The 24,834-nt window shown below is 40.8% G+C and overlaps 2 protein-coding genes across 4 annotated transcripts in view; one reads left to right on the forward strand and one right to left on the reverse strand.

Moving 5' to 3' along the window:
* The window catches only part of SMYD2 (SET and MYND domain containing 2), a 29,366-nt gene extending 11,476 nt beyond the window's left edge, over positions 1–17,890 (forward strand). The window contains exons 4-12 of one of the 2 annotated variants that reach the window (XM_058836483.1): positions 46–106; positions 2,545–2,669; positions 6,347–6,414; positions 8,132–8,234; positions 10,610–10,720; positions 12,466–12,586; positions 12,783–12,957; positions 14,359–14,467; positions 16,444–17,889. In XM_058836483.1, the coding sequence (XP_058692466.1) occupies positions 46–106; positions 2,545–2,669; positions 6,347–6,414; positions 8,132–8,234; positions 10,610–10,720; positions 12,466–12,586; positions 12,783–12,957; positions 14,359–14,467; positions 16,444–16,524 (954 nt within the window). In that variant the 3' untranslated portion in view covers positions 16,525–17,889. Of the gene's footprint in view, positions 1–45; positions 107–2,544; positions 2,670–6,346; positions 6,415–8,131; positions 8,235–10,609; positions 10,721–12,465; positions 12,587–12,782; positions 12,958–14,358; positions 14,468–16,443 lie in introns of both variants that reach the window. The other variant, XM_058836484.1, reaches the window with a different exon arrangement.
* A 392-nt stretch (positions 17,891–18,282) lies between these two features.
* Positions 18,283–24,834, reverse strand: part of PTPN14 (protein tyrosine phosphatase non-receptor type 14) — a 110,685-nt gene continuing 104,133 nt past the window's right edge. For both annotated transcript variants that reach the window (XM_058835799.1, XM_058835800.1), the window contains exon 19: positions 18,283–24,001. In XM_058835799.1, the coding sequence (XP_058691782.1) occupies positions 23,873–24,001 (129 nt within the window). In that variant the 3' untranslated portion in view covers positions 18,283–23,872. The remainder of the gene's footprint in view (positions 24,002–24,834) is intronic.

A 24,834-nucleotide genomic window follows, 5' to 3' on the forward strand; every position in this document is an offset into this window, starting at 1 on the left:
GAAACATTAAAATATTTTCTTATTTTTTTTTTCCCTTGTTGTTAGAAAACTCATCCAGAAAGAACGCAGTCAGAGAGGCTGTTTGCTGTAAAGGAGTTTGAATCACGTAAGTAAAAAATGTTTGCAAGTAAACAGAGGTTTTGACTATTAATGATTTGTTTTGCCATAGCTCCCCTCCATCAACACCTTTCAGAACATCCTGCTCATGCTGGAAGAAAGAAGTAAACAAAGAGAATTGTGGTTCCTCATTTTTTTGAAAGTGCAGTGTTCTTTCTCTTTTTTTTCTTTTCTTGGCTGTTTGTGGGAGCTGTGAAACAAGGATGAAAACCTAGACAGAATTAATTATGTAGCATACATCCATCTCTTGCTTCTATGGTATTCTAGTTTCTTTTGAGAATGGTAATACTGTAAAATTAAAATAGCTGGTATTTGTTACCAGGAGGCATAAAATCAGAGACAGCACAGTTGCTTGATGGTGACAGTGACTAAGGGGCTAATTGCAGAACCCTCTGGACTGTGCTTCAGTATCTGTCACTGCCAGTCAAATCTGACATGTTATATATGATTCCATGTCCTAAATGCTTTAAAATAATCCAAAGAAGGAGATAAAGCAATGGCTTGCTTTTAACTGTAAAGCAGCTGTTTACCTCCAGTAGGACCGAGTTAGAAACTGACCATTAGCAGCCATCCTGACACAGTTTTCACCAGTCTGTTGTTTTCTTTCTTGGTGCTGAGCATAATATACACAGAGGCAATGGGTTGTATAGTCACATTACTCACTCTGATGGCTTCCAAAACCTTTTACAAAATGCTGAATAAATGCTGGGACTTGAGGTACCAGAGTAACCAAGCACAGTGGCCTTATTTGCTTCCTGAACAAAAGCTCCTGTCATTGCTTTTGGGACAACTGGGGGGAACAAGGGGGGAAAATGCCACCATTTAACTTTGCCTAGGGCAAGGATAGTTCTACAGGTAAGTTGGCAGGATTGAGGTTGAGGAGAATGGGTAAGTGCTGAAATAATTTCTGTGTATTTGTCTGCATTGCAGCTTATCTTCAATAATTTATTAATTTGGGAGATAAAAGACTGATTTTTTTTTTCTGTTGCAGTGTCCCACTTGTGCTCTAGAAGCCTTTGTTTTGTTAGCAAGCACCCCTGTTCCTACTGCCTTTTTGACTCACCTCACTGCTTAGCACCTTTATCATTGTCTTACGCTTTGCAACACCACACACAGGACAGGAAAAGGTACCTGGCTGTCAGTTGGAAGCTCGGAATTTCTTATTTGTCTTAATTCTCGTCAAATGGTCCTATTTCATTTTCCTCAGTGTGTCTTATGACTCCCCCATCATTAACATCTGCTCTGACAAGTAATTTCCTCCTTCTTCCACTGTTGTGCAGCCTTTTCTCTCCATTATTATTTTGAATTGGGGAGAGCAGGGGAGAGGTAGTAACACTGCCATTGTGTGAGAGTGGGTTAGGAAAAAACTCCCAACCACTCTGCTCTTGAGGGAAGAGAGAGGGGAGCAGAAGTATATGGTTGATCATCTAGCTTACTCTGCGTGGGCCGAGTAGGGAAAGGTTTAGTGGCCGTGGCATTGGCTAAAACTTGTCAGGGGCCTGAGAGTAAATCTCCAAAGAAACACATAATGGAATACAGTCAGCAGGTGTGCCAGGACATTTCCACTGATATTCCTGCTGTCTCCTATTAATAGATATCTGTAATCTAAACACACCTCTAGCCCATAGAGATGTGGGCACTTTCAGGCACTGTTTGCTACCTCCTGAAGCAGGTACCTGCAATAAGTCAGGTGGATTGCATTCCTGGGCACCCTCATGTAATCCTCCTCTTGCTGCAAAAGGAACCCCCATAACCAGCCCCAGTATTGTTGCTACATGTGTGGCCACAAATAGTTAGGGCTTCTGTGCTAGGAAAGACCACATCTTTTAAAAGCAACAGGGATAAGCAGCCTTAGCAGCAGTTTGGGCTGGTTTGTGAGGATAAGGAATAGGTCTGTATGAGAAAGTTTCATTATATAGAGCATGCTTTCAGGTGAGTGATGTTTCGTGTGAGCTCACGCCCCACTAGATGGGACCATATAGTTCGTGAGGGCGTGTGAGACAGCTGAGGACAGCTGTCCCCTGTTGATAGACTTCCAGAGAGCCAGGGCTGGCTGGGCTGTTTGCTAGAGTTAACAAATGCACTTTAAAGACTACAGCCCTTCTCCCAAGAAAGTAAAGTCTGTGTCCAGTTATCTGCTAACCTAAAGATGTTAGAAAATGCTTTTTAATCTTTTATGTTGGGCATGGGTTGGACTCAATGGTCTTGAAGGTCTCTTCCAGCCTAGTGATTCTGTGGTTCTGTGTCCTTGTAGTGCATGTGTGGCTTTAGCAGAGGCAATGTTATGTTTGTGGAAGAGCAGGCACTTCTTGCAGTACTTCCAAGTGGCTTGTCCCTCAGGGGTTTCTGTTAAAGTCTGGGCCTCTTCTAAAGTCTACCTGGAGGGGTTTTCCTGTTACTGAAATGGAATGTATTTTTTGTCCACAGACCTTGACAAACTAGACAATGAAAAGAGAGAGCTGATTCAGAACGACATTGCTGCTCTTCATCACTTTTACTCAAAGCACTTGGACTACCCTGACAATGCTGCCCTTGTAGTTCTCTTTGCACAAGTAAGTTGGCTAGAACACAGCCTGCTTAGGTGGATGGTGCTGTAGGAGTTTGGCCTTTCTGAAAGGGGGAGCATGTTAATGGCAATTGAAAGGGTAGCTCTTTGCTTATCTTAGGGACAGATGACTATACTTGATGGAGATGTGCTTCATTGAGCCATAGTGGCTGGATGTGCCCCACTTCTATCCTGAGGGGAGAGACTCTTGTCTGCAAACTTTCCCACTGAAGAAAAGGGGAAACATCACTTTTAATAAACTCTGTCAAAGTTAAGCTTCTTGTGGGCCAAACAGTGTGGCTGTTGTTGAAATAACGTGGAAGGCTGCTGGCCTGAGACCCTGCAGAGACAAATCCTTCATTCAGGCTTCAAACTTTTGGAAATTCTTGCTGGTCAGGTCATCATTGTGTTTGACCTTCACAGGGAGTAAACTTCAGAGACGTAAAAAGAGCAGCAGAAAGCGCAGCGTAAAACTTTTATCTGGTGTGTGGCTTTTAAATGTAGTCAGGTGGTTTGGCCATCTGGAGAGATGAAGGAAAGACAGGATGTCTTGTTAGATAACTTCTGATATGTCACTACTTTTTTCTCATCTACTTTTCATATGCATCTGAATTGAATGTATTGTAGTGGATGGAATAATACACCCGTGAAATACTGAAAGATTCATTTTCTTCTTTTTCCTCTTTTGCTTCAATATAAGCTAGTTTTGTACTTAAGTTTCTGAGTAAAATAATATCTTAAGGTGGGGGCAAATGTTGACCTCTGTGATGAAATCTGAGATGGAAATATCGTGTTTGGTAAAGCTGGGCATCTACCAACAAGGAGGCACAGTTACTATTTCCTTAATACCGAGGTACTCTTAATCTTTAGAGGAATGATTCTTTAGGATGTTTAGTATATGCTTATCATCCCTTGTGTTGTTTCTAATTATACATTCCCTTTCAATGACAAGGGTTTTTTCCTCTTTTGAAGACTTTAAAATTTATATTTTTCAGAGGGATACTTTCAAGATGTTAGTACAACCAGTTTCTTGTGGTATTTCTGAATATTTTTGTTAGAATGTAACCAGAATTCCCCAAGGATTTCATTATTTTGGCTATGATGACTTTTGTTCCATGTCGTGTCCAAGCGCAGCTCCACCAGATTGTGGTACTTGAACTGACTTTTGTGAGCTGCTGACTCCCAGATGCCGTATTCCATCCAGTCTTCTCTATGGATGTCACCCATAGATGTTACCTTAAAACTCATCCTGATCAGCAGGTAGCTCTCTGCCACTGTGGACATGTTTTGAACTAAAATCTCCAGAAGTCATCTGGATGCTTCTCAGAAGTGTTTTACAGGATGCAGCCTTCTGAGGTGTTAGTCCCAGGATAAATCTTTCCAGAAGAAGAATAAACTATGCTTTTACTTGAGCTGTACAAACATGTTTCCTAATAATTAGTTAAAATTACCTAAAACCAGTAGTATGGATATGCTGCTGCTCCTTTGTTTTCTCTCAACACTTACTCTGGCCTTGTGTGGTCTATTTTGCTCCTCCATCCCCCATTGGTTCTCCCTGTGGTTCAGGGCAGTCATTTGGGACTTGAATACCTATGACTCTTCACTGCTTTTCGTGAACTTTGCCTGATGCTCTTCTTTACACAGCTGAAGTCTAAGTGGTCCTTTTGAGTGGAATAGAGTTCTTTCATCCAAAGTCCTTGCCTTTCACTGCTCCCTTCTCCAGCTGTTGGCATCATTCTACTCTCTCTTGTCCCCATGGAATATAGCTCTTGAGGCTGGAGCTTTTCTTCCTCAGTCTCACCTTGTCATACTCTTCAAACAGTTTCTCTCTTGTCTCAAGTTCCAGCATCTCACCCTTTCCTTGAAGACCTTGCATTTAGTGCTTCCCTTTGCACATTCTCTTTTCCACCATTGGGAACAACCTTGAACTCCGGTTTTATTGCTGTTGTCTCTTCACTCCCTCCACTTTGCCTGTTTTCAGTCCTGCATTCTGGTGAAACCAGTGATATCTCATCCCATCTAATCCCTCCTCATGTGTAATTTCTAATATGATACTTTCATGAAGCATCAACATGCTTCTGGCTTAGTGGAGGGGAGTTGATAACTCAGTACATATTTTTAAATATTTCCCTGTGATTCAGAACCATCAAGCTGCCCTTTGTCAGCCTTTGTAGTCTTCGGTTCTTACTTGCTGTTGAAATTTGCTTTCCCTTTTATTGTTTTTGCATTCAGCAATTATATTTTGGTGTTGGTTCAGGTATGCTCTTACACTGGCCAGTGCAATAGCATGAGCATCTTGAGAGACTGGGAACCTTTGGGTGCTATATTGCTAAAAATAAGATAAAGATCAAGCAAAGATAGCAGAGATACTGATGAGTGAATTGGGATACTTGCCTTAATTGTCAACTCACCCTGAACAGTTCATGCCTGAGGAGTGGCTTTGGGTATTTGTGTATTTCTAAAAGCCAGTCCAGGCTGCATTCCAGCTTGTGAGGTATATCACTTTGCTTGGTGAGCAACCTGGTCTACTGGAAGGTGTCTCTGCCTCTGGGTATTGGAGAAAAAACAATCCAAAGATTGGAACTCAATCTTTACAGTCCCTTCCAACCCAAACCATTCAATAGTTCTGTGATTATTGTTGGTAGTATTTGTTATCAGCTCTTACCCTTTCCAAAACAAGTACTGCACTATACTTGATGGTCTGTTCCTGTGCCCTTTCTAGCTTTAACTGGACTTGGCCACATTGTTTTAGTGAGTGGTTGTTTTAATGCATTACTGGTGCTTTTTTTGTGTTTGTAGGGAGATAATGATGAATGTGGAGAAGGTTCTCTTTGTGTTGGTATGTATGTGATTTGAAGTGGAAGTGGAATAAAGTACTTGACTGAGGCACATTTTGGCCACTTAAAGTCATACAAACCACATGAAAAAAGCTGAAACTTCTATAAGATTCCTTTGACTTGGATGAGAACAAAAGTGAGAAGGTTTTAAAACCTGCTTGAATCTATTCTATAAGAGAGTTTTGTGAACAAGTTCTTTTGATCCTATGTCTGTTTAAATTAGGAATACACTTCCTCTCATACTCTGTCCTTTTTCTGTCCCCTCCTATTCTATGTCTTTATGAGGTTCAAGTCTTTCTCAATGCTTTTGTTGTTTTCACATGTGCTTTAGCTGTAGCTGATATGTGCAGTCTTTGATGACAGGTGCCATTGTGGCAGGTCTCTGTGACATATGCTCCATCAAAGCTCTGCACTGCCTCAGCCTGGCTGAGTTTGCTGCCCTTCATTCCCACATTGCTCCTTGCATGTGTGGTTCTGCTTTGGCCCTTCCCTTGTCATGGCCCAGTGAAGTCTTTTTGCCCCATGTTGGGGTGAGATATTTTGTGTTCTTTTTGAGCCCCACTTCTCCTGGTTGGCCCTCCAAGGAGCAATTCACTAGATGTGTCCTGAGCAGGTGCAAGTGTTGGACTGTCATTTTAGTGTCCTGTGCATTCCTTTGGAGAGGGACTTTGTCCTCATTTCACTTGTTGAGACGTCATGGAGCTCCCTATGAGTCCTGGAGAGGGGGATGGAAAATTGTAAGAAATTTTCTGCAGTTGTGTTTGGTGCATGAGAATGTGACATGTAAGTACATGTGGACTACTCAGCTGACCAGAAGCTGATCCAGCACCTTTCTCTTTTTTCTTAGGTTAACTGTAATGGCTTCACAATTGAAGATGAAGAACTCTCCCATTTGGGATCAGCCATATTTCCTGAGTAGGTTGATTTTAATATCTTAAAAGATAAAATTAACTTATTTAAAAACAAATAGAGGAAATAGATATCTACCAAAGGAATTAATTTATCTTGTTTTGAATATCTTTAATTGGCTAATGTGGCAAATTATTTGCAGCAGTTTTCCTTAAAAATCCAGTAATTTTGGTAAAATTGCACATGTAATTTGTTTTGAAACTTAGGTTGTGAACTATTTTCAGGTTGGTAAAAAAACACTTGGGTAGCAGGTTCTGGACAGGGACATCAAGTAATGATCAAAGCCCAATGAAAAGGATTGCAGGTGACTTGATTTATTCACCACTTTCTGTTTTGGCTGGTTATAATCCTTCCCCTGGTGCTCTCTGAACATTATCCCTTCTCTACCTTTGTTCCTTGGCAAATAGTAAATCCCTCTCTGTTCATATTCTCTCTCATGGCTTCTTTGAGCCTCCTTGCTATGACAGTGGAAAAAAAAAATATGTACAAGCTTCTTAGCTTTACAAATAAACTACAGATATTAAGTATTAACTGCAGTTGGTGAACGGGGGACTACAGCTTTCTGTAGGGCCAAGAAACATTTCTTGCATTTTTAAATCTGTCCTTCCCACTTAATATTGTAGCAGAGGAGGGTATTTTTTGCCCCTGATCTCTGCACAGTCTGTATGAAGGTATTAGCACTGAGGCTTAGTTTGACTTCCTGGTGAGGCTTGGATTACTCATAGCTTGTGTGTGTCAAAGTAACCTGAAACTTACGGATGCCCACTTATAGCTGGATGTAATTTTGCCAAGTGCTGCAGACGAGCAGCAGTAGCTAGTCGTTGCTTCACAGATTATTATTCTTCTTCAGGCAGGTCTGTCTGTAGTTCATATCCCTGATCCAGAGACTGGAAATTAGTGCCTTGAAATACCCAGGATCAGAGTCATTGTGGGAAGAGGAGAGTATTAAACCAGGATGTTCTGGAAAAATGTCCAACACCGTCCTTTATAAATGCTCAGGATACACAAGTCAGATCTTTCCTATTTAACAGTTACGCCTGTGAGCTAAAAATACTGAAGAGACAGTTGTTATTTTGCTAGATTGGAAGAGAAAGAATTAAAATTACAAATTTTATCTCAGATGAGCAATGAACTGCACATTCTCCGTGCTTGCAAATAAGGGGGTTTACTTTTCTCTATCCATCCAGGTTTTTGTCCAGGTCATGTGCTTGTATGAAAGACAGAGATCTCCTCCCTCCCACTTCAAACATGGAAGCTGTTTACATTTGAACAGAAGCCAGCTAAAATTTTAACACCCATCTTAACTTGGAATGCAGCAAAGACTTCTGTTTTCCTGTATTTACTTGTTTCCTTTTAGGTTAAACATGTTTTTCTTTCTTCTCTGAGGAAAATAGCCTGTCTATCATGTTGATAGTAAATATACATGAACGTACCTGTCAGCTGTCCTTTAGCACTGTAACAAGAGGAAAATAATAACTTGCCTAGTTATAGGATTTAAAAATTGTAATGATTCATTAGCACAGCCATTCTCCATGTCATTAGAATAAATAACAGTGCAACAGATTTTCCCAAGGTTACCTTCATGTTAAGCCTCAGAATAAAAACAGGATAGAGAAACAGACTGATTCAATCTTTCAGACTTATTTTGTGAAGTGGTGCTTAACTTTTTGCCTGTTGCTTGTGGTGGTTGTTAGGGAAAACATTTTCTTTTCTGCTTTTACAGTGTTGCATTGATGAACCATAGCTGTTGCCCAAACGTGATTGTGACTTACAAGGGAACCTTGGCTGAAGTCAGAGCTGTTAGAGAGATTGAGCCTGGAGATGAGGTAAATGCAGTGTTTGAATGTGTTCTGTTCTTGTGCAACCTGACAGGATTCATTCTGCTTCTCAGGGATCCTTTCAACTAGATGGCAACTTAGTAACAGGAAGGAAGGATCTCTTGTTTCACAGAGAAATGCAAGATGGTGCTTTGGAAAAATTAGGGTGGCTCTGGAGGATTGAAGGGATTTTTGGAGACAGTACCCTATTTTTTGCTAAAAATTGGGAAAGGCACCTGCAGCAGTCACTGTGTATCTGCCAGCCTCTCTCTCAGTTTACCCATCTGTAAAATGAGGCTGAGTTTACTGATGTTTGGCTGGTGCTTTGAAATTCCAAGATCAAAGCAAATTATTACTGCTATAATAGTTCCCAGTATAATAGTAATGTGTTGAAATTGAAGCCAGAATAAACGAGGTAAATGGGTACAGATAAATCCTCTGACTTCTGTTTGGACAGAGCATCCACAGAACATGGGACTTGGTCATATCACCTGAGTAGCATTTGCTGGAAAATCACAGAAGAACAAACGTGTGGTTTTAGGTGGGGTGAAACTGAACAGAGAAGAATAAAAATCTGTGAAATTGAGTAAGGTTCTGGGTTTACCTTGAAACTTTCTCAATCAAATAATGAATTTGGCAGAGAGTTTTAAACAGTAGAGCTGCACTTTACTTTAAAAAGAAAACAAAAAAAAAAGATGTTAAACTGAGTTGGGGAGGATGTTCAAATACCTGGAGGGAATGAAGATACTGAACATCCTCTCTGGGGATGGAGCTCGAACAGAATTTCAATGGCTCTATTGTAAATGTTAATTTAATGGGCAAAGTTAAAGCTGATAAGCTCAGATTTGATTTTTGGTAACATCTACTATTTTCTCAGGTGTGTGATAGCAGCCTGGAAGAAAGGTAGAGAGGTTTTGTGGGTTATAGCTGTTGCCCCTTGTGAGCAAAGTAAGTTTAGTTGCTGTAGCCAAGGGTGAATGACTCAGGTGAGCAACTTCTTTTGATGCCATTTGCCAGCAATGATTTGTCTGTGATGTTGGCAGTCACTGCAAATGCATTGTGGTAACAGACAAGGACTGATTCTGGCTGCAGAATTTTGTTGTGGAATCCCAGATATTTTCAGCATTTTGGTGAAAGGTGTATCATTAAAGGTAGAGATGTGGAGTATTTACCTTCTTCAGGCATCTTCTTCAGGTTTAATTCTGCCTTCGAAGCTGCATCAGGTCTCCAGGACCTCACAGGTTTTGCACATTCGCTTTTCTGATACTTCAGAATTTTCTAAACCTGAGCTGTGGCTGTGTGTGGTCTCTGTGCAGTCTCCCAGCCTGTGTCTCCATCTTCAGGCTCCGTGTAGCCATTGCAGGGCAACATTTTAAAGTTTCTTTTGCTCTAAATGTGGTTCCTGCGTTCGGCATGCTTTGAAAATATTGAAGGGAGGAGAGGAGTGTGAGGGAAAGTGCGAGATAACATGCTCACACTTAGGAAGGTGCACTGTATGAAATTACATGTAATTTTACTTCTAAAGAAAGGAGAGGCTTTAAGTATAAAGACTGAGCAAAGCATTTCAAATAACTATAAATGAGGAAATGGAGCTAAAGCTGTTCCTTGGTCTGCAGAATGATCAACTGCGCTGTGCATAGGACTTGTTTCTTGGGGGGAGATCTCATTTTAAAAGCAGAGTATTAAAGCTAGTTGCAGGGGTTCTTTTCTGAAGACCATTGAAATAGAGGAAAACTTAAGAATAGTGTATATGAAGGGCCTTTAAAATGTTCAAAAGCGGGTTTTCTTTGCTTTAAAATATTGCTGCTGAAGTAAATCTGATATTCATTCTCCTTGAACTGGAGCACTGGGCCTCTCTTCTTTTCAGAGATCTAAAGGTCTTGTCCTAAGTTTCTAAAGCTACTAGTGACTGCTGTTGCCCCAATTTTTGTAGGTTTTCAGAAAGAAAAATTTGAGATTCCAGCCTCCAAAAAAACCAGGCCACTGTAATTTATCCTAAGCTAGATACCTGAAATCATTATTTTACTTCTGAAAAGTAGGTGTCTCTTTGTAGTCTGACAGGAGCCTGAGATTTATGCTGTGATAGTTTCCTTATCCACACCTGAATCTTGCTGTCCTGGGTGCAAGCCAGGGTAGTATTTGGGGGAAATTCCATAACAGATAGAAAAGCAACACTTTTCTGTCAGGTTACATTCACAAGTGACAACTCCTGATGCTGCCAAAGGGCTCGGAATGTGAGGGAGCCGGCAGGTGATGTGGCTGCAGGGGTCCACAAGCTGCATGAACATAGTTGTCATACTACATATATCAGAACTAGTATAATAAATATGTTTAGTGATGCTGCTTCTCACTAACTGTTGTTTTGGTTTTTTTTTACCATGTAGATTTTCAGCAGCTATATTGACCTGCTGTATCCCACAGAAGACAGAAATGACCGGTTAAGAGACTCCTATTTCTTTAGTTGTGATTGCAGGGAGTGCACTACAAAAGAAAAGGTAATGGAATTGGTGTGGAATATACTTCTGACTGTCAAGGCAGCTACCCATGTCCTTAGATGCAAAATCCTATCTGGCTTAATTACATTTTGGAAAGGAGGATAATAGGGGGAGGTGGTTGTTTTTCTGTCTTTCTGTCCAGAATGCTTTCTGATAGTCATTCTTTCCATTGTAATCGTGACACATCAGGAAATTTCCTGGTAGAAGCCTATTTAAAGTTGAGCTACAAAGCAAAGATGAGAACATTGTTGAAAGTAGATAATTATACTGTGTCTACGCTACACAAATTTAGCTCAGAACTTTTTTTTTAATTTCATACTATCAACTCCCAGCTAGTAAATCTTGCTTGGGGCATTTCTGGGATACAGTGCTGCTGCACTTCCTGGTTGGGACATTTCAGTCAATTCTAGGAGACATTGTATAGAATGTCTGGGTGGTTTGGAGACCCAGCAGAAATTGAGGAATGCTCTTTTGTACAATATCATCATATTGATCTGCTCAGGGACAGTGTGGTCCTGGGTCACAGCCCTTTATGATGTGCAAGCCAGAATTATGTTCATTAAACGTGAGCTGGGGCCCTTCAAAAGACAAAGGAAGATCCAGACAGTGTTCCTGAAAACAGGGTGTTAGGTGTTTTAAAGAAAAGCACTTCTTGGAGGGAAAAGGTACCCAAACCCAACAGATACTGAGATAGCTGTGCCTGTGAAACCATTTGGACCTCCTTCACTGAAGGTCCTACAAGAATTGAGTTCTGTGTTAGCTTATCTGTCATTCCAGACAAGATCAGTGTGTCTTAATCTAATTCTTAAGTTCCAGATCATTTGTCCTCCCATTTTCACTAGGTATCCTTTTAAAAGCTGCTTCCCACATTGACCAGACAACCATCTCCTTCCCCTAAATGGATTTATTTTTTTTTCCAAATAGTACCCAATATTGTTGCATGAAGCTGTTCTGTTGATACCATATCAGTTACATTTTCCCCCACAGTTACCTTGATAATTTTGCTACTGAGTTTAATGAAGCCAGGATTTCATCTGTGATTTTCAACAATGTGCTACTCTGGGAGTCACCTGTCAATCAGCCTCCTTCAGTTCTGGAAAGAGTCCCTGTAGCTCTCTCAGCTGGCAGATTAAATAATAAAAGAAAAAGAAATCTAGCAACAATGTGAAGCTTAAACAGCAAAAGATTGTCTCTAGATTGCAGCTGACTCTTCATGAAATGGTATGTTAGATACAGGGATAAGATAAGTGGAGCTGTCCAGTAGAAATAACAAAATATATGGAAATGTGGCTTTGTCTGTAGATTTGAAGGATTCTTTTCTGTCTTTAAGATCATGTCATTTTCCACAGAGACATCACTTGGTAGTCAGCCTAAGGTACTTGAGCTGTTATAGCCTTAAAACTAAGGTTAAATTTGTCTGAAACCCTAATCTCTTGGAAGCAGTGAAATTTATTATGTAAAACTGCTTGCAACACAAAATGAAAAAGCTCTTCAATCTCTCAAAAGAAAGTGACTTTATGGAAGTAGAGAATGGCAGATGAACTGGAGGGCCAGGGGATCCTAGGATTTCTAGCCAAGGCTTTAGAGAAAAATTGCAGGTGCACACTCTACCTTTGTTTTTTCATTCTTTGAAGAACTGAAGTTCACATCTGCGTCTTTTTATTAGAGAAATTTTGTATAGCAGGTGCACTTTTATTTGTAGAGCTTGGAACCCGCCTTTGTAAGGTCCATTGTGTTTTCTTCAGGATAAAGAGAAACTGGAAATCTGCAAGCTGAATGATCCTCCGTCAGCAGAGACAGTAAAAGACATGATCAAATATGCCAGGAACGTGATTGAGGAATTCAGGCGAGCCAAACACTACAAATATATCCTTTGTCTTACCCTGACTCCACTGATGTGTGACCTAAAAATCTTGCCTGCTGAACTTCAGAAGTACGTGCAGGAGAAATACTGTGACCAGTAGAAATTAAACTTCTCTGTCCTCTTTGTGTCAGAAGGTAGCATCAGGTAGTCATATAGTGACAGGCCATAGATTCATTGCGTTCCTTGACTTCTTCGTACCCCCTAGTGAATTACTGGAGATCTGTGAACTCAGCCTGGACAAGATGGGTGCAGTGTTTGAAGACAGTAATGTTTATATGTTACATATGATGTACCAGGCCATGGGTGTCTGTCTCTACGTGCAGGATTGGGAAGGTGCGCTGTGTTATGGGCAAAAAATTATCAGACCCTACAGGTAAATATGAGAGACTATTTCTTTTTTTAATGCTCTAATTAATAATATGAACAATTAAGATAAGTTTGGGCAGCGGTCACTTCTCTCAGTGTATGTTATATAAACATTCTACCCATGATACTGCTACTCAAAAAGGAATATTTAAATGACGGGACAGTGTTTGTTACTATCAGAATGTGGTCTTGCAATATATAGCAGGACGGACTTTGAAATTCTTGCTTTGGGTTCTCAGTATAATTTTGTGCCACCTTGGGTGCTGTGCTAATTCTGCTTAACTAGTTTCTAAAATACCATAATATTTGTTACTAAAGAAGGGTTTCAAATTGCATCTGCAGCCAGTATTTTGTACAAGGTAATGGAGGCAAATCCAGTGTTGCTCTCAGCCTCCACAGTCTCTCAGCCCTCTCTCTCTGCAGCAGCACTGTGGGCACGGCTGCAGGAGAACAGAGCTGTGTCCCAGGGCTGGAGCCGAGCAGCAGAGGGAGCTGGAGCCAAGCTCAGCTCCTGTGCTCTGAGCTGGGGGTGCCCCATGTCCCTGATCCTGCTGCCCTAGAGCTGGAGGCATGGGAGAATGCCCAGGCTGAAGCCCTGCGTGGGGCAAGGCAGCACACAGCCTCTGCAGGAGATAAGAATACTGTTTCTGATAAAATTCTCTGGTTTTGCAGTAGTGAGCCTGTTGGTTAGAGCCAGCCAGTTACACTGGCTGCGTCTGGTCCTGCCGTGAATCTCCCAAACAGATTCTCGTCTTGAGACGTGACTTTCTTGCCAGCTGGGGGGAGCGCAAGAAAAGCTCTCCCTTTGGAGCAGATGCCAACATAAAGTCACAGAGCACTTGGCAGAGAGCAGTGATACAAAGAAGGAGCCAACATTCTCCCCCTGGAGGCTCAGTACTATTTATCTTCCCTGGGACTTGCCCAGCTCCTCTGGCTCTGAGCCTGGCATTCCAGGTCAGCTCTGCTGAGGCAGGCTGTGCCCGCTCAGTGTGTGTGAGCACAGACTGCCGTGTGTGCCCTGCACACTGCAGAGGGCCCCTCGCTTTCCAGCCCACCAACCATTGTGGAACACACAGAGCTACTGCTGCGGGTGCAGGGTGGCTCCAAAAACTCATAACAATGCAGGCTCTCTCTGTAGCTGGCTAGATTAAAACTAGTGGCAGAACGTCCTTGCCATCTGACAGCTGTTCAGAGGCATATGGTAGTTTCAGTCCAATTCCCAGCTGACAGGCGTCCCCATCCCAGACACAATTGGCACTGGCTTTTGGCAGTCACGGCAGAGGGGATGAGCGCTGAATGGGCAGGGGCAATGAGAGGCAGCTTCTTGCCCCATGAGAGGGGGATAGAACTGGGAAAATGCTATGAAACTGCCAAAGTTGATGAAGCTGAATTTCTTTCTCTCTTGCAGTAAACATTATCCTTCCTACTCGCTGAATGTTGCCTCCATGTGGCTGAAATTAGGGAGACTGTACATGGCACTGAAGAACAGGACGGCTGGAATTAAAGCCCTGAAGAGGGTATTTATTGCTTGGTTTCTCCATTAATAACACCAGTTCAGCCATGGGGTTGTTGAAACACTGTGTGGTTCTCTGTCAGTGAGCCTGGCGTGGTAGGAAATGCACCATGTTAATATACATTCAGTCACTGGGTTTTTAGCTCAGATTTGATTTTTCTAGGAATGGAAGATGGGTCTACTCTTGGGTGCCTTTTCACAGTGGGCTCATACTGCAGCAGCTGGAGTGAGAATTATGCTTAAATATTTGCTCTGAGTTCTTCTCTGAGCTAGAGCTGCACTAGTGTAAATGAAGCAGAACCCTATCTTCCCCTCATTTTTTTGGGTAAGAACAGGAAAAATGCTTGGCTCTTAGAAAAGGCACATAGTGTTTCATTGAAGTCTGTGATTTCTATATCCAACTTAAACTAGGCGTGCTTTTGGTGGTTATTTTTTCTGGAACCAATCGATTTTTACATAGCTGAAGGGAATTCAATGCATCTGGTAATGCTGAAATTGGCAAATACAGCATTTTGGTTTTATGTTTTTCTTCACCCCTTTTCATTCGTCTGTGCCTTATTCTTTAGTTTTTTATTCTGTTATTTTTTATTAGTCCATACTATGTTTCTTGACTATTTTCCCCTATTGTTGTTGGGCAGAAGTTTATTTTAGTTTCTTAAGCATCGGTGGCTACTGTAGCATATAATGACTCAGTGTGGAATGTCACAATGTATTTATTTCTTCTTGCTTTTAAGATGCTGGCAAGTTTTTCGCCAGCAAATAACAACGCCATCCAACCATGGTGAAAGATGCTAGAAGAATACATGCTCTAAAATTTAACTGTTACCTAGTTTGAAATTGGCATAGGTTTTCCTTCTCTGTGGTGTTAAACCCTTGAGTAGAAATGGGAATTGTGCCAGTAGGAGCATGGGATGGGGGAGTAGGGAACTGTGAGGTAAATTTGTTGGCATAGTTAGTTTCCTAACACAAACATTTTCTAATGACTCACTTCCAAAAGCTGTCTGCAGGAACTGCTCAAAGTTATCCCAGCCTTTGATGTTTGGGATTTAGTGGAAAAGCAAACCCATTGTTCCCTGTCAGGTTGTGAGCAGCTCATCCAGAAGGTCCTCCTTCCGTTTTTTTGGGCAGTAGGAGGGGTGGAGTAATTTCTTGCTGCTGAGGTGGAACCAAAAGTCCTTGTTGTTAACAAATACAAGAGCATAAACCTTCCCAAGGATGAAATGACTAAATGCTCAGGGGCCAGGATACTGCAATTCCTTGCTTTCTTAGCACTGTTGGGCTTTAAACCTTCTCAGACTTACACTGAACTTTTTTCTCAGCTCTGTCGAGTGCTGCCTTTTAGCACATCTTTTCTCGAGTGGAAATCTTGCCCTGCACACACTCCAGGGCAGGAAAGGCGCTAGTCAGGGTTTGGCTACCTGCAGCATTCCCTCTCAGGCCTGGAGCAGGCTGAAAACAGGTGAAACACCAGGGAGCTGGGCACAGCAGCCTCTGTCTGAATCTTATGGGATCTCACTTTTGCCTAAGAAGTTGCTTCCTTCCTAAAGCATTGGCAGCCCCTGGAAAGGAGCAGAGGGTTTACAGACTCTAGTTTGAAATGCCCCTCAGCATTACTCCTGTGCTAAGGATAAATTGGTAGGAGCAGAGCTTGCTCAGATACTGGCTAAGTCCTCTGCTGGAATATTACCCACCGCACTTGCAGTTTTCTGTCCTGGAGCTGGTTGCATTCAAAGTAGTTTTGTCAGGAATATAATTTTGAAAGGTGCTTTGGGCTCCTTTAAGATCAAAGATGTATTCTCTGAATATAAAACCTTTATTACTTAGTTTTGAATTTCATTTTATTTCCTACTGGGTTTATGACTACAAGGGGACAAAAAGTAGCTAGAGGTGTCAGACTGCTTCAAACCTCTAAAGAGAGTATTTATAGCCTGGTGTTATATATGAATCAATTGTGTGAATATTTTTTTTTCCTTTTCATAGGCAATTGCTATCATGGAAGTAGCACATGGGAAAGATCATCCATACATTTCAGAGATCAAAAAGGAATTAGAGGACCACTGAGCCTTTGAATCTATGCAATCCTTCAAACCTTTATTTAAAAAGCCTTGTTATGGAAACCTTCAGGAGAGCTTTGAAAAGCGGTAGAGTATGAACACAGTTCTGTCCTATAATTGGAATGACAAACACACTTAGGCCTAGCTTCCACACATCTACAATTGCCTTTTTTTTTTTTTTTTAAGGAAGCATCCATGGTTTCTTAAAGGATATGCCTTTTGATGGCTCATGTGCAAAAATGGCTATTTTTTTCTTTAGGGACGTTGGTGTGGATCTTATTTGTATGAAGTAAATAAAATGGTCTTGGTCACTCTTGATTCCACTTGTACACTTAAATGGGTGCAATAGGTTTGTGATATGTACTTTTGCCCAAATAATTTTGCTTACTCTGACAAATTAGCAAAAGCCTTTTCTCTGTTGTGGTCTGGTATCTGTTTCCTTTTTTTCTTGCATCATTTTTATTTGCAGTGGCTTAACTGAGAGAGAGGGGAAATGGGGTGATGAATTCTGTAGATTTTACAGCAACGCCACCAGTGTTCCCTCAACCAGTTAATCTGCAGGCCCATCACTGCTCCTGGCAGATGAGGATTCATCACAGCAAAGACCTAGAGCTCAATTTGTCATGTACAGAAAATACTGACACCTATGTTGGAGCTTGAAGGCTTACACAAGACATGAACTATGCAATTTCTGGCTTTTTAGACTCCTTTACAAGTTAAAGTGAGTTATCGCAGAGGAGAGCTCATATTTCGTTACAGCTATACCTTCACCTCCAGTGGATTACAACTGTTGTAATCATATTTATTATAATTATTGTAATATTACAATTATTGTAATAGTAATTATTTCTGAGAGGTACAGGAATACTTTCTGAGGAGAAAGTTCAGGACTTAGCTTTCTCTACCCATATGTAAAACAAGAGGATTTTTTTTTCCCTCCTTTTAGATCAATGGTAAGAATTTGCTTTTAAGGATGGGGGAGAAAAATAGTGTAGCTGTAAACTTCTAGCATCAAAATTGAAATATAGTGCGCAATAAAATTACCTGCCCATTCCTTACTGTTTTCACAACTTATAAAGCATGATGAGAAAGAACACATCATCCTTAAGGACGTCACTGTATTTTCTTTCTTGTAAGCACTGCTCTGAAAATAAAACTGCTGGAATAAGGGTTTGTCAGCTCATTTTACTGAAATCTTTCATTGTTCTCCAGCCAGCAGTTGTTGCTGGAGTACATAAAACTACACCAGATCTACAATTCCAAAAAGCCAAGGCCCTTTAACTATAGCCAAGCCTAGGAAGAGGGCACTAGCTGACTGTTTTTGTCCTTTGTCTTTTCAAATAAACTCTTGTTCTGGGAAATAATACCTTTACTTCAGCAAGTCTGTTCAGAGCCCAGACCACACTTCAGCACCAAAGAATTGGATAAGGTGGACACAAGGCACTAGTGGGAGCCTTGCCCCTGTGACACTTGGATTACTATTTAGAGAAGGTTAGTCAGACCTTACTGTGGCCCTGGATGTGTCTATCAGTTTAACATAGGAAACCAACTCAAGCAGTGTAGGTGCGAATACAAAACCCTTAAGCTGATACAGAAAAGAACACAAATAGTTTTCACTGAAAAAATTGTTTATTGTATACTGTGAATATGAGGGGCAGCCTTACCAAAAAAATCTTAGTCACTGAAGACATTCTCACATTTGCAAAAGCATATAAGAAACTATTTACAAAGGCAGTGAAAGGGGTAAAAAAATTATTGCAGTCAATTAATGCTGATAGAACTTTTTTATTATAAAAAGAGAAAGAAAAGAAACAGTGCAAAAATACTGTCAAAAGTAATCAGTTCTATACACAAGATAAAACTGACAAGCATAAGCTTATGTACTGATATGAATAATACATTAGAATATAAAATAGCATGCATAGATTTTTTTTTTTAAAGGCTTTCAATAGCATAGAATAGTTTTGCCATTCAGCCCTAACAGGAGGGGTTGGGGGCAGGAAGGGCACATAACTGATGTCTCATTTCTCTACAAAATGTGTCCATACAATGAGGTGGTGAGATTCAGATCACTGTTTTGTGCTAAACTGTCAGGTACAGAATTACAGAACAAATAAAACAGGAGGCGTGACAATACTGAAGTAAAACAGGACAGTAAAATCCAGTGACATAAAACTTAAACATATTATCTCATTTAACACATTCCACACAATAGCATATGGGAATATTACAATCATCTGCATGTGTAAACTTTTCCTTTGTAAAGCAACCAAAGAAAGGTACTGTACTAGTGAGGAAAATGTGTTTTCCATATGGAGCAACCTCAACAGGATAAACATCCCATTACCAGTGTTTCTGGCATTACAGATTTACTTTCTTTTAAAGACCAAGCAGAAGCAAGAAAATGCTTTTATTTAGCATACACGAAAAGGAAGTTCTTATATGTTACATCTATAAGTTGTGGAACTCACCAGCACAGGACATTGTGAAGGCCAGAGGAATAAACGGCTTCTAAAGAGAAGGTAATGTGATTCGTGGAAGATGGATCCATCAGTAGGTACTGCACACAGTGAATGGGATACAGCTTTGGCCTCAGGAAGCCCCTAAGGGACTGGCTGAATATTCTTTTCTAGACACATCCCTATTCCTCAACTACCAGCCACTGTCTAAGTCAGGGGGTGTTCCCCAACCAGACATGAAAACAGTTTGTGGGAAGCATTCCTTCTTTCTGCCTCCCTGATTAATCAAGGAACACTACCCTTGAAATACCTGGAACTGACTGTTCAACCACTGAGTCTTCACCTTACCCAGGTGAATCGGTGGCAGTCCTTCCCTTTCTGGGAATAGTGCTGGAATTCTCCTGTGGAAGCTCCTATTTATCACTGATTGCCAGTTTGCTCTCCAAAGGCAAACATTATATCCTTTATAAGGATATATGTATAAGATAAAGCATGTGGGAAATTCTCAAGAGAGGGTGCACATAAAGCACAGGCAACAAAACTTCAAAGAAGTGCCAGCCAATAAGCAGCTGGGAGAAACCAATGGAAGTGTAATCTAAGATACTCCAAAAATACTGGCTAAATTTATTTATTTTAAATATTTATATAAACACTGCTATTTTTGACCTGTGTACTGTTTTGTTTCACAATCTAACAACAGTTTATGGTTAATACCTCCATCGTGTTTGCCCCACAGCCATCTGTTCCCTTCCTCCAATCCCAATCCCTGCAAGCAGCTGCAAGTATAATGTCCTTCTCTAAAGACTTTAGATGGCATCTATAGCTCCCTTAGCACCAGATCCTACAAGAAAACCTCCCTAGAAGGCTAAGGGTGAGCTGGGGACAATTGCTTTTGGGGTTCTGGACTTGCAGCCTTTCTCTTACTGGCATCAAACCCTATTCCAAATTCCATATGCCTTGAAGTATACATCAGCGGCTTTATATTCACTTTGTAGAAGAGTGGTCAAAGGCTGTTTTCATGCATTTCCTAACTCAGGAATTTGCTCCTGCAGTGTGATGCAGCTTTTATTTCCTGCAGTGGCTGCCACTCTAGCATTTTTTTTATCCACCAAGATAAGCAGCAAAATTTAACTCAGACCTCCCTCAGTGATGCATGAGAGCTGCTACAGCAGAGTCAGCCTGATGATTCCACTTTCTGAGCACACAGACCACAAACTGTTAGCGAGGCTAACAGCTAATTCAGTCATCATCTCCTCCCAGGAGACCAGTGGGAAGTCAGCTGTTGGAAATGCAGCATTGTCAGTAGCTCTGCTTAATCTTCCCTACAGAATTCTGTGCTATATCCAAGTACAAGATGTCCCATCAACATTTCTTGTAGAGTTTCTTGTGGACTACACAGGTATAGCAGGTATTGGATCAAAAAGTAATGTCCTGGCTGACAATGACAAGTGCTATTAAAGCACATATGTTGGAAAAGAATGAGTAAGTCTATGATTTGCCATTTGCATTTCTGTTTGTTTACAAGAAAGTAATTGAAAAAAACCCAGGTTTTGAAATCATGCAAATATTTAATAATATTTGTAGCTGAGGCGGCTGATTTAAATAAGTAGAAAAGAAATGCACTTCAATATACTTCAAGAACTGTGCTGGCAATAGTTTAAGTTCTCAGAGATGTGTCTTCTGCCAGCTAAAATTAGTTTAGGGGAATTTCTGATAAGGCTGAGCTTTTAGGATCCCTGTATGCCTATGTAAGAAAATGTTTGTGGAAACCAGCTTCTTCTTTCCTCAGGTAGTCAAGGACAAGCAGTGCTAAAACAAACCTTTGTAGGACCTGAAACAAGTAGGACCTGAGCAGCTGATGTCCACCATCCTTCAGTGTGGCTGATGGAGGACAGAAACCAGATCCCCACAGCACTGAGCAGTGTCACAACTCAGCTGTCATCTCTCCCTTCCCTGCTTGAACAATGGGAAGCATGAAATGCTCAGACCATAACTTTAACCAAAAAGCTGATGCAAGCACCTCAGTACTATAGCTGGTAAGAGTTTAAATTAAAAAGGCAAAGGTTGTTAAATACAAATGAAGAGTGTACCAAAAGGAAAACAGACACAACGGATGCTCAAGCCAGACTTAATCATCTGCAGCAAGTTCTCTTTGGAAAGCATCATGGAGTGTGGGCTGAACATACCAGATTGTAAGGTGGGTGTCCTGGGAGAAGACTGCTTGGGTCAAAATTCCAGTCACTGATGATTCATTGTGAGATTTTCAATCCAGACTTTACTCCAAATGGATGAAACTGGTTTCAAACTACTGTTTTGCTTTGATGTTGAAAAACATGGAACACAACACTCCAAACTGTTGTTTTCTTCTCAAGGGTTCTGCTTTTTAAAGTCTGCAGGACAGAAACTAAACAGCACTGTTGCTTTAAGGCTCATGTGTTCATTCCTGGTATGACTAAGAAAATTGGATGCAAAATGCATTTTCCTGTCACTCCCTAAAGGTTAGGAAATACTGCCCAAATAATTTTGGCCTGATAAAACTACAACAGGTTCAAAGTGAGAGGGTTCATTTTTTCCCTTACAAAACTGTATCACATTTCAAGTATAAAACATCAGCATGCTGAGGGCTGCTTGTAAGCTGGGGTGGAAAGGAACCTCTGAAGACATGCACCAGCCCAATTCACTTATGATATTAACAGATCTAGTCAAGATAAAATCTAGCAGGGAAAAATACATTGAAGTCAGATGAAAGGAAAAGTTTAAAATTACCATTCTTTGACAATGAAAGGGAAAAAGTGACTCACATTGGCCTCTATCTACCACACCAGCCACATTAGGAGTTAATTGGAAATGACTGTTTACCACATGGCCACTTATTTGGCTCATTAATAGGCACTGACTTAATTTGGAAAGGATTTTTAGTGCCTTTTTCTAATTAATGTTTTTCTAAGACACTTATGATGCATCTTTGCATTAAAAAACATTTGCTTAATTTTCTTCCCTTCAAACACAGCTCTTCACACTCTCTTATGCAATAACTTTCCTATGCTCATTGTAGCAGCAGAAATACACATTTCAGCCAAGAGCAGCTGAATAATAAGACATAGGAACAAATTCTTTTCACTCCTGATTTTCTACTTCTCACATCTAAGTAGAGCAATGGGACTTGACAGCTCTGAGTTCAAACTTAATTCATCATTAGGAAATTATTCAAAAAGTTATAACGAGATAACTAATTTAATACTCTTTGCTGCAAGGTTTATTCCTTGGCTTTTTTCCCAGATATAAAGCATCTCTCTGCAATTACCATGCAGATGCTGCTGAGAAGACTTTAAATGGTAGCTGCTAATTTAACAAGAGATATGTTGGCACTGGCAGAAAAAATTACAGGAAAACTGAAGTTGACTGAAAACTCAGCTGATCCCTAAAAAGAACATGGTCAAGGTATTACAGCAAAATAATTCCTTTCCATTTATTGGTGGCTACAAGTCTTCACCAGGAATTTTGTCATCATGCTAGGCCTGTATTGCAGAGCACCAAATAAACACAATGCAGTTTTAAACACATTCAAGAAACATTCTGGTACAGAACCTTAGCTTAAGCTCCCCACTAATTTTAGTCCCTTTAGAGGTGACATTAAGAGTTCTTGTAGGCTTAGGCCTTTGTACATTGATCAGGGTTTGGAGGTGGGGATACAACAGAAAAGCAACAGTATGATTAAAATATTAAAAGTATCTGGGGAAGGGATACCAACAAAGGTGATTTCACCACGACAAAGTAACTGCATTGCATCCCTTGCCCTGAGAGGCTTTGAAATCTTCACCCTTGAAAATTCTGAAACTGGATGTGACCCTGGGCAAGCCTATCCAAGTTTAAAGTCAGCAGTGGGGTGAGCAGGGCTGAGTCCAGAGACCTCCAAGGCGCCTCCCTAGCCTGATTCCTTCTCTAACCATCCAAAAATAGTTCACACGCAAAGACTAAGGCAACTGGAGATGCCTAATTTAAATGAGATTCTTTTTCTACAGAGGTTGACCTCAAGGCAATATTACTTTCAGTGTAATTCGTGAGAAGGTGCTTGATTTGACTTTTTTTTCCAGATACATTTGGTTGAAAATCCTCTGCTGTTCAACTCTCAGACCACCAGTTATTGGAAAGAGTCATTCCCTGACTTCAGCCTGCTTTAGGTCACTGCTTCACCCTACCTTGCGTCTTATGAATCCCTTCCAAGGGTTGCACTCAGCAGCAAAAGGCCTCCGTAAAAAGATACAATATTGATTTTTTTCAAGGACTAGTCTAAAACAGTAATTCTTGTGCAATTTGAACAGTTTAGCACCCAAAACTCTCTGTCCTCACAATGTCCTGTGCTTGAGCCCTCTGTAATGTGCCCAGCTGCACGTGCAGAAGCTCAGGTCTCTGTGCTGTGCACCCTCAGCTTCTGCTCGCACAGAGTTGTAGCTGACATCTAGCAGGTCTTGTTTTTACCAGGGAAGCCACATACTGGGTCCAGAACGTCCTTACGTGAGAAAAAGCCCGCTGCCAAATAACTGTAGATTTCAGAAGCTGTGTAGCAAAATAAAAGCCAGCAAACTACCTTTACAAAGGGTTGCTTTCCTTACAGACACATTACAATGCAGACCAGTCACGTCAAATGTGGTTCATTTTGTAGGTCACTATAAGTTTTACAAGTTATTAAAGTAATTCAAAAGTTATTCCAAGAAAAATAAATTATATCTTGTATAAAATAATCCATGGGAGACTAGTAAAGAACCATAATTCCTTACTTTGAAGACAACTTTAAAAAGTGCAATATATGCACACAGTGTTGTCAAGGCTGTTCCCCTTGTTCATCAGTAAGGTTCAGTCAGATCCACAATGCTGGGTCTGGGATGTTTGAAAAGATTAAATAAGTCTCGAGTTTTGCAGGAATTGTATGAGCACTTGGTAGACAAATTTGTACTGGGCTATGGTCTGGATCATAAACACTCTCTGCTCCCGCAGATGTCTCAGCATCACAGGAACATCCATTTTCTGTAAAGCAAAGGGGAAAAAAACAAAGCATAAAGTATGTGGGTTCATTAAATCAAACAATCACTGTCTCAAATATCAGTTATCTGACACAGGGAACCGTACTATAGTTACAGAAGACAAAGGTTCTGTAGACAAAATTAAATGTGCAGGCAAAGATACAGATTTACATTTGTTAAAGAGGAAGAGAAGTCATTGCCACCAAAAGATCCAGAAATTCCAGTGTCTGATCTGCCACAGCCAAGTGTATGTTAGCAAATAATACATCAGGAGAAATAGGTCTGTAAAGTAAAACAAGGACCCAGTATCCACAATACATGTTTTGCAGACTCCAGACCAGCATCAGTTTGTTGCAATCTATGGAATATTCACTGGCTCATATTAGGGGGTTGTCAAAGAAGGTATCTTCTAGCTTAGTTTCACCCAAAAGAAAGTCACTTGTGTGCCCTTGAAATGCTCTGCAGCAGGAACTAAATTACAGTAAGTAGGCACAGATAAGGAAATCCACTGGGAAGGCACAGCCCTAACCCCATCGAGCAGGAACAGGCATATATATGGGCGTATAAACGAGGTCTGTGAAACAGAGGCCCATGAGGTGAAGTGTTAGAAATCACTGCACATATCATTAGGATGCTATTATCAGATTTCTGGTGTTTAGGGATCCAAAGCCCTATGATGCTGTTGTGTTTTATCTGTTACAACAGGTACATGAGGAGCTATTGAGAAGTTGTTGAGCCATGAAGTGCAGCCTGCCAGGCTCAAATTCAAACAGCGTGTAATGTGAGCCAAGCTGAGGGACACAAACCTTCTATGGCAGCAGTAAACGTGAGCACTAA

This window comes from Poecile atricapillus, chromosome 3, assembly GCF_030490865.1.
Source record: "Poecile atricapillus isolate bPoeAtr1 chromosome 3, bPoeAtr1.hap1, whole genome shotgun sequence".
NCBI classification, from domain to species: Eukaryota; Metazoa; Chordata; class Aves; order Passeriformes; family Paridae; genus Poecile; species Poecile atricapillus.